At 37.1% G+C, this 10,225-nt stretch overlaps 1 protein-coding gene across 1 annotated transcript; it reads left to right on the plus strand.

The window, feature by feature from the left end:
* The first annotated feature begins 2,971 nt into the window (after nt 1–2,971).
* On the plus strand, nt 2,972–6,566 carry LOC128658262 (uncharacterized). The gene is made up of 5 exons (XM_053712799.1): nt 2,972–3,038; nt 3,490–3,606; nt 4,151–4,264; nt 5,621–5,782; nt 6,355–6,566. The coding sequence occupies exons 1-5, from the start codon at nt 2,972–2,974 to the stop codon at nt 6,564–6,566; spliced, it is 672 nt and encodes a 223-aa protein (XP_053568774.1).
* Nucleotides 6,567–10,225: the final 3,659 nt, after the last annotated feature.

Here is a 10,225-nt window from a genome sequence, read left to right on the forward strand (position 1 = left end):
GCCCAAGAAGGACTTAGTTAGTTGGATGGAGTCATCTATATCACTGTCCTCACTATCTGAGGGTGACATCTCAGACCTCCTTGGTGTAGTGGGATCAGGTAGTGTAGGTTGTGAGGATTCTGCAGATCTAAAAAAGGAGCTCACTGAATTGCGCGAGGCAGCAGGTTTTTTAGCATCTTTGCCTGACTTTGTTATCTTTTTTGGAGACATTTTATATGATATTATAGGTTGCTTCCTATTTCTCTTTGTTTGCTGTCACACTCACCTCTCAGACTTTGAAGGAAAACAAGATAACAGGGCCTGTAATAATGAAAGGTGTGTGAGTGTGAAATTTTCCCTCACCAACTGTGAGCTGTGATTAAGTTAACAATTGGTGTCATAGCAGCATGGCACGCATTAAGCAGATCTTCTTTATTAAAGCATATTCGTGCAAGGCACAGTGGTATAACTATATGCAAGAATGTCTCTGCATTTATAGAAATTTCTTTATTTCCCTTTTCAGGAAACGTTGGTTATGTTCAGTAGCCTGTTTTGAGCTGCTAAGATGGCGACCTTATAGTAAAAATGCCTCATGTTACATGCGTAGCCAACAATATTTAATATATCGGCAAATATGCTTTCCACAGCTTCCTAAATCATTTGCTTGGTGTCTGGTATTATTCCGGAGAGGTCCGGTATGACATAATTAGCCCATGGACTGTAGAGATGGCGCCCGTGTCAGAGACCCCCAGAATCAACGTACCTCACATTATATAAGTTCCTAGCAATGCTCTGTGTAATTGCTGATGCAGCCTCTAAAGCCCTCAGGTCAGTTACTTACTGTCTGGTAGTGTTCCAGGGAGTCCGGTAGTACATACGTTGCCTTCAGGCTTCAAAGATGGCGGCCACTCCTGAGGCCACAAAACGGAGCTGTGATGAAGTCCGGGAATTAACAATAAAGTCCATGACCTTTTATCTCTCCATCCGTTCCGGGGTTAGTTGTAGCCAATTTCACTACCGGCTGGCTTCCAAATGTCCCTGTATAAGCGATAAAGGGCAATTGCACTCGGAGCTCACATTAAAGTGCGGCCATGTCTCACGCAAGGCCGGCTCCGCCCCCATCTTTTTATAATATTTTGTATCCAGATATGGTTTCATTAGTAGCATATCTGTCAGAAATACTATTTTAAGCTGTTTTTTCAGCGCTGTGGGTAAAAGTTTTCTTAATTTTTGAAGAACATTTTTTTAGATTCTCAGATTACCATTTCAGAGGCTGGGGAACCCTCTGCTTTCCCACCTGCTTAGTAGTTACCTTCAGCGCAGAGATTTCTTTTTTCCTTTTCTCTGACAATCACAGAAGCTATAAACACTTTTGCTCACTATGGTAACTGCAGTTTGCACATAGCACTGTGGATTTTTGCACACAACCTGTGGGGATTGGTTTATACATTTGGGGTGGGATCACTAGGCCTATTTAAGTTTGTATATTTGTAAGTTTTGACTGTCAGAAGGAGGGATTCTGTATCCATAAAAAGGGTACAGGAATAATATTTGTGTTTGCTGTGAAGTTGACCGAAGTCCAGTAAATGCTTTTGATTACATTTGCCTTTATAATTTCCCTCATAGCACCCTGGCAGTTGGAAACTTTGAGTGAGAGACGAGTGCATTCACACCACCAACTACTTTTATATATATATATATATATATATATATATATATATATATATATATAAAAACACATACGTACACATATACACATATTTAGACATATACAGAAGTGCACTGAGGTTCTATGCAGTTAAGTAAAAAGCATATTTATGCAATATTCATATTTAATAAAGTGTTATAGTGTGTATTTACTGTAAATATTTCACATTCTAATGTTCTGCACATAGCAGAATATGTTATAAGTATTTATAAATAGATATTCCTATATATCTGTATCTGTATATATCTATACCTATATATAAAATCATGTGTATGTATATATATTTATATATATTGTACCAAAATACTATCAGATATATAGAAATATGTATTTAGGAATAAGTATATATTTATAAATATTTATATTTTCATGTGGAGCACATGAGAGTATGTGATCGGGTTTGCAAGCAAGTTGGGTGTAAGAATTTTTTTCACACTTTTTTTGCTCCATTGACTTCAATGGGGGAAAAGGTTATCGTGAGCTCAATATTGTAAGTTTGGCTTTTTACGCACGATAAGTGCGTGAGCGAAAACATTTTACTTTCAACTCATAATACAAGCGCAACTGACACACACAAAAAGCTGAGAAGAGTGGGAACGGTAAATAACGCTCCACTAGTAATCTGGTCCGATGTCTTTTAAACCCAAGTTCAAGAGACTACTATAATGTGGCTCTACCCACAAATGTGGTTATAATTCTTATCATGCTAATCTTGTGACTGTATAATTAAAATGTTATTAAAGACTCAAATAATATTTTCCATTAGTTTGTTTTACTGCTACTAATGCAGCAATAGTTAATCACAGAGGTAAATCTGACCCCCCCCCCCCACACACAAACACACACAGTTCCTCATCCTGTAATTGGTTCCCCTCCAAAGAAGATCAAAAGAGGTCTCATGTGGGTGTTGGATTATTTTTTCTTTATTTGGGAAGGATCTCAATCTTATAATAATTTGAGGAAACTGCTGTATGTTGAAACCATTTCACAGACATTTGCAACACAATTGTGACCCCAAAAAAGTAAACTCATACAAAATTGTACTGATCATTCATTTCAACAGAGAAAGCTAAAGTCATTCTACAGCATCTTTATAAATCTGTTAGATTTCCATGTAAATTCTGATTATGACATCACAAACTATCATTGTACACTATGAGGTCAATACTTGAATTGCTGTAGCCTGTGATGTCATAGTTGCCTCTGAATGTTATAAAGACTGTTAGAGCAAATCCCAGTACACTTTACTCCGGTTGTTTACTTGTGAATACTGAGAGAATTATCATGTTTGCTTTGAAGATTGCAGTGCTGCTTATCTTTATTTATCCATTTGGTGCATGTGACGACTCAGGTAAGAAAGCAATTTAAAGGGACATTATCACCAATTTATTTTTTGTAGATATGATTATCATATGTATATATATATATATATATATATATATATATATATGTTATATGGTAGAATTAAGAGTAGAAGGAGACTGAGTTGTTCAGGTTAGATAATATTTGCTAGATAGCAAATTAGTTTTTTTTGTGTATCTGTATTTTTAGATAAATAAGAACAAGTTATTGTCAGATGATACCATATATAACTTATTTATTGCAATGGTAGTCATGTTATAACTATTTATATCCCTATTACAGATAATAAAAAGTATGGTCTATTTAAAGTGCTTAAATGATTGGCTGCAGCAATAAACAAAAATCACTTTGTAATATAATTCTCCAGTTTCATATACAGTTAACTTGAAGTTTAAATACATAGTAATTTAGAAGTTGACACCAGTATTTATCCTTTCCAGTGCCAGATGACGTTGGGCCGCACATGCTCCTACGACTTATTAGTCAACTATCACCAAAACAGTGTGAGGATCTTCTAATGGATATTACAGAATCACTTGGTCAACGCAGGGAATACGGTAGGTTTATTAACAGAAGGATGAACTGGTTACAGACAAAACTATATAGATTACATTGATAACAATGTCACATTATAGTTTATGCTTTGTGCATTATGAAACAGTCACTAGCACTATTAGAAACACTGCATCAGTCATTACTGTAGTGCAGAACATTCTTCTAAAGTCTAAAGGTGTTTTCTTAAAATGATAATCAGCCCTAGCAAAACTCTATAGAATTCCAGCTTTTAGCTTCCTTATAGACTCCCTTTAATACATTTCCTTCCATAGGTTTTTATCATTTTTATCTCACTTTTTAGCTCCCTTGTTTACATACACCCTTATACTAACTACCCAAAAGTAATGGTTATTACTTTTATTATCATAATCATTTATATTACATATTATTAGTACTATTATTATACTCAGTTTTCTAATACCCAGCATACTTCACATTCCTTTAACAAAAACACTGAAACACAAAAATATGTCATTAAAATAAACAAATCCAATAAATGAATTGATCTGATTAATACTTTTTTTGTATTTCTTTTATTTGCAACAGACAAAGACAAATGTCCTGGCATTCTGATGGAACTCCTTGACCAACTAGGAGACATGTCCTGGGATATATTTTCTGATGCCCTGTATGACGTAACACGTAATGATGTTTCTAAAGGTAAAGTCTATGTTTGGCCATTGTTGTTCCTTTGTTTTAAGTATACTTATAGTTCATTATGTTTGTACACTTAAGTATTTGCTTCTAGCATGGAGAATTTTATACATTGTTGGTACATTTCATACTGTGAAATAGCTGCCTGGAGGAGAAGAGGGGAGCAGTTTTACATATGATTGTACAGAAATGTCCTGCTGATTAAACACTATATAAATAGCCATACTCAGACATTACATGTTCTCATGTTTATTACATACAGCACTAGTATGTTAGGTCTGTACATACAACACTAGTAGCTCAGGTCTGTACATACAGCACTAGTAGGTTAGGTCTGTACATACAGCGCTAGTAGGTGAGGTCTGTACATACAGCACTAGTAGGTCAGGTCTGTACATACAGCACTAGTAGATCACATCTGTACATAGAGTACTAGTAGGTCAGGTCTGTACATACAACACTAGTAGGTCAGGTCTGTACATACAGCACTAGTAGGTCAGGTCTGTACATACAGCACTAGTAGATCACGTCTGTACATAGAGCACTAGTAGGTCAGGTCTGTACATACAGCACTAGTAGGTTAGGTCTGTACATACAGCACTAGTAGGTCAGGTCTGTACATACAGCACTAGTAGGTTAGGTCTGTACATACAGCACTAGAAGGTTAGGTCTGTACATACAGCACTAGTAGGTCAGGTCTGTACATACAGCACTAGTAGGTCAGGTCTGTACATACAGCACTAGTAGGTCAGGTCTGTACATACAGCACTAGTAGGTTAGGTCTGTACATACAGCACTAGTAGGTTAGGTCTGTACATACAGCACTAGTAAGTTAAGTCTGTACATACAGCACTAGTAGGTCAGGTGTGTACATACAGCACTAGTAGGTCAGGTCTGTACATACAGCACTAGTAGCTCAGGTCTGTACATACAGCACTAGTAGGTTAGGTCTGTACATACAGCACTAGTATGTTAGGTGTGTGAATACAGCACTAGTAGGTCAGGTCTGTACATACAGCACTAGTAGGTTAGGTCCTTACATACAGCACTGGTAGGTCAGGTCTATACATACAGCACTAGTAGGTGAGGTCTGTACATACAGCACTAGTAGGTTAGGTCTGTACATACAGCACTAGTAGGTTAGGTCTGTACATACAGCAGTGTAGTGGGTTAAGTCTGTACATACAGCACTAGTAGGTCAGGTCTATACATACAGCACTAGTAGGCTAGGTCTGTACATACAACACTAGTGGGTCATGGCTGATTAAATGTATCCTATTTAGTTTTACAATATGTAATGATAATAAAACACGGGTCATCTGTTGTATGGTTTAACCAACATGCTGCCTCTTTACTCAACAGCTCTTGGAAAGTCCTTCAATAAGGGCAAGGCCTCGCTGATGACGGATGATGCCAAAGGTTATGCTGAAGGCTATCGTAGGCGAAAGAGAGGGCTCAAGACCTTCATAATACCAAAAGGTGCAAGACTGGAGACATCTGAAGCTAGAGTCAACAAGAGAGACTGTAAGTGTCTTTAACAAAGTTACGTTGCTTTAAGAAACATAATACTGCATAGTGGGTGATCTATTACAGGTTAAATAGTTATAGCCTATTTAATATTTTTGTACATAAACACGGACTGGATTCTTATACATTTAGAAGAGACTATTTCCATGTTGCATTTATTTCACTTAAAGAAAAAAATCATAGCTCAAAACAACTTTTCTATAAATGTTGCCAAACAAGGTTTGACATTTAAAAATGTCCTTTTTTTATATTAAATTGATGTAAAATTGATGTGTCCAGCCCTTACAGAGACAAGCGATTCTATTCCTAGTAAATGGTGTGCTCTGTTAGATTTGACTAATCTTTACAATTAATTATTTTAATGGTTTAACTTTAAAATGATAACATCAGCAATTTAATGGTAACTAAACATATATTAGCTCAGTTATAATAAGACATAGCTTTTGTTACTGTTTCCAGAACTGTTTAGAACATCAGTTTGCTATTTGTTTTCTAATTTTGAATATACTTTACCTTTGAGATCTGCCTATTATCTGCTTTATTCAAATTCAATTTTGTTTAATTTGCAGTGAACAGCCTTGAAGACGAGGATTTGATTGTTGAGAGAGAACAGCAGTCATATAGCCGTCCCCTTACTGCATGGTGCCACCCATTGATCTATTGGATGATCTTTGGGTTCTTCGGAGCTGCTGTACTAATTGCTGTTATCATCTTGGTCATCGTTAAAAGCAGTGATGATGAAGAGACAGATGAAGAAGAACATTCTGTTTTGTCTGTTTGACCAGCTTACAAATAAAAAATGCAGTTGATCAAATCAGTGTTTTTTTGGAGAGAAATCAATGGTGTGGGAGGAATATAAATCAACTATTCCTAATGTGGGAGGGATATTAGTTAGTTGGTGTGGGTAGGATAGGAATCATCTGGTGGTTTTAGGAAGCTTGAAATAAATTAGTGACACAGAGGGGGGTAGTTATCAAGCCGTCAACCTCAAATACGCTGGAATTCCGCAGCGTATTTGTGGAGAGGCTGATTCGCCTTAGTTATCAAAGGCTACAGACCGGCAAAAGTAGAATTTTGTGACGTAAACTTCGATCCGCCGGACTCAGTCCGACACAGATCGATTCTTACGTCACTCCAGATGTTCCGCACACAAGTGCGGCACAATCTGACTACTTTTGCTAGTTATCAAAAAACTAGCAGGTAAGCTCGGCACTTTTACAGCCCAGCGTACCTGGTTTTCAAACCGCCACCCTGGAGGCGGCGGATCCCATAGGAATCAATGGGAGTCTGACCATAGCGAAAGTACAAGTTCGCTGCTGCCAGACATCCCATTGATTCCTTTGGGAGATGTCTGCACCTAACACCCTAACATGTACCCCGAGTCTAAACACCACTAATCTGTCCCCCCTACACCGCCGCAACTAAATAAAGTTATTACCCCCTAAACCGCCCCTAAACTTAATAAATATGTTAACCCCTAAACCGCCGCTCCCGGAGCCCACTGCAAGCTACTCTATACATATTAACCCCTAAACCGCCGCTCCCAGAGCCCACCGCCACCTACATTATACCTAGTAACCCCTATCCTGCCCCCCCTATACCGCCGCCCTCTATAATAAAGTTAGTAACCCCTATCCTGCCGATCCCGCACCTTGCCGCAAATAAATAAATAGTTTAACCCCTAAACCACCGCTCCCGGACCCCCGCAACCTATATTAAATTTATTAACCCCTATCCTGCCCCCCTTACACCGTCGCCACCTATAATACATTTATTAACCCCTATCCTGCCCCCCCTACACCGTCGCCACCTATAATAAATTTATTAACCCCTATCCTGCCCCCCCTACACCGTCGCCACCTATAATAAATTTATTATCCCATATCCTGCCCCCATCCAAGATGGCGTCCCTTCAATTCCGATTGGCTGATAGGATTCTATCAACCAATCAGAATTAAGGTAGGAAAAATCTGATTGGTTGATTGAATCAGCCAATCAGATTCATGTTCAATCCGATTGGCTGATCCAATCAGCCAATCAGATTGAGCTTGCATTCTATTGGCTGATCGGAAAAGCCAATAGAATGCGAGCTCAATCTAATTGGCTGATTGGATCAGCCAATCGGATTGAACTCGAATCTGATTGGCTGATTCAATCAGACAATCAGATTTTTCCTACCTTAATTCTGATTGGCTGATAGAATCCTATCAGCCAATTGGAATTGAAGGGACGCCATCTTAGATGACGTCCCTTAAAGGAGCCTTCATTCGTCGGTAGTCCGTCGGGAAAGAAGGATGTTCCGCGTCGGCGGGATGAAGATTCAAGACCCGGCTTGAAAGATGACCTCGCCCGGATAGAAGACTTCTTCAGCGCCTCTTGGAAGATTACATCGCCCGGATGGAAGACTTTTTCAGCGCCGCTTGGAGGATCACTTCATCGGATGGAAGATTTCTTCAGCGCCGCTTGGAGGATCACTTCTGCCGGTCCGGGTCTCCTCTTCAGTTCCATCGGTGGCTCGGCTGAGTGAAGATGACTAAAGGTAGGATGATCTTCAGGGGATTAGTGTTAGGTTATTTTAAGTGGGGTTTGGGTTAGATTAGGGGTATGTGGGTGGTGGGTTTTAATGTGGGGGGGGGTTGTATTTTTCTTTTACAGGCAAAAGAGCTGAATTCTTTGGGGCATGCCCCCACAAAAGGCCCTTTTAAGGGCTGGTAAGGTAAAAGAGCATTGAACTTTTTTAATGTAGAATAGGGTAGGGCATTTTTTTATTTTGGGGGGTTTGTTATTTATTAGGGGGCTTAGATTAGGTGTAAGTAGCTTAAAATTGTTGTAATATTTTTTTAAATGTTTGTAACTTATTTTTTTTATTTTTTGTAACTTAGCTTTTTTTATTTTTTGTACTTTAGTTAGTTTATGTAATTGTATTTAATTGTAGTTATTTGTAGTTAATTTATTTAATTAATGTAATGATAGTGTAGTGTTAGTTTTAATTGTAACTTAGGTTAGGATTTATTTTACAGGTAATTTTGTATTTCTTTTAGCTAGGTAGTTATTAAATAGTTAATTATATTGTAGCTATCTTAGGGTTTATTTTACAGGTAAGTATTTATTTTAAATAGGAATAATTTATTAAAGTATAGTGTAGTGTTAGGTGTAATTGTAACTTAGGTTAGTTTTTATTTTACAGGTAAATTTCTCTTTATTTTAGCTAGGTAAGCTATTAAATAGTTAATAACTATTTAATAGCTATTGTACCTAGTTAAAATAAATTGAAAGGTACCTGTAAAATAAAAATAAATCCTAAAATAGCTACAATATAATTATTATTTATATTGTAGCTATATTAGGGTTTATTTTAACCCCTTAATGACCAGACCATTTTTCAATTTTCTTACCCTTAATGACAAAGGCTATTTTTACATTTCTGCTGTGTTTGTGTTTAGCTGTAATTTTCCTCTTACACATTTACTGTACCCACACATATTATATACTGTTTTTCTCGCCATTAAATGGACTTTCTAAAGATACCATTATTTTCATCATATCTTATAATTTCCTATAAAAAAAAATATAAAATATGAGGAAAAAATTGAAAAAAACACACTTTTTCTAACTTTGACTCCCAAAATCTGTTACAAATCTACAATCACCAAAAAACACCTATGCTAAATAGTTTCTAAATTTTATCCTGAGTTTAGAAATACCCAATGTTTACATGTTCTTTACTTTTTTTGCAAGTTATAGGGCCATAAATACAAGTAGCACTTTGCTATTTCCAAACCCCTTTTTTTCAAAATTACATTGGAACCCTGATATCTGTCAGGAAAACCTGAATATCCCTTGACATGTATATATTTTTTTTTAGAAGACAACCCAACGTATTGATCTAGGTCCATTTTGGTATATTTCATGCCACCATTTCACCGCCAAATGTCATCAAATAAAAAAAAAAGTTCACTTTTTCACAAATTTTGTCACAAACTTTAGGTTTCCCACTGAAATTATTTACAAACAGCTTCTGCAATTAAGGCACAAATGGTTGTAAATGCTTCTTTGGGATCCCCTTTGTTCAGAAATAGCAGACTTATATGGCTTTGGGGTTGCTTTTTGGTAATTAGAAGGCTGCTAAATGCTGCTGCGCACCACACGTAAATTATGCCCAGCAGTGAAGGGGTTAATTAGGTAGGTTGTAGGGAGCTTGCATGGTTAATTTTAGCTTTAGGGTAGTGTAGTAGACAACCCCAAGTATTGATCTAGGCCCATTTTGATATATTTTATGCCACTATTTCACCGCCAAATGCGAGCAAACAATTAAAAAAAAATTCATTTTTCACAATTTTAGGTTTCTCACTGAAAGTATTTACAAACAGCTTGTGCTATTATGGCACAAATTGTTGTAAAAGCTTCTTTGGGATCCCCTTTGTTCAGAAATAGCAGACT

Source organism: Bombina bombina, chromosome 1, assembly GCF_027579735.1.
Source record: "Bombina bombina isolate aBomBom1 chromosome 1, aBomBom1.pri, whole genome shotgun sequence".
NCBI classification, from domain to species: Eukaryota; Metazoa; Chordata; class Amphibia; order Anura; family Bombinatoridae; genus Bombina; species Bombina bombina.

Excerpts from the sequence above, each read along its gene's own strand:
- LOC128658262 (XM_053712799.1), top strand. The coding sequence starts at position 2,972 with ATGTTTGCTTTGAAGATTGCAGTGCTGCTTATCTTTATTTATCCATTT. Across the intron at positions 4,265-5,620 it reads ACGTAATGATGTTTCTAAAG|CTCTTGGAAAGTCCTTCAAT; the intron begins GTAAAGTCTATG and ends TTTACTCAACAG. Across the intron at positions 5,783-6,354 it reads TAGAGTCAACAAGAGAGACT|TGAACAGCCTTGAAGACGAG; the intron begins GTAAGTGTCTTT and ends TTTAATTTGCAG.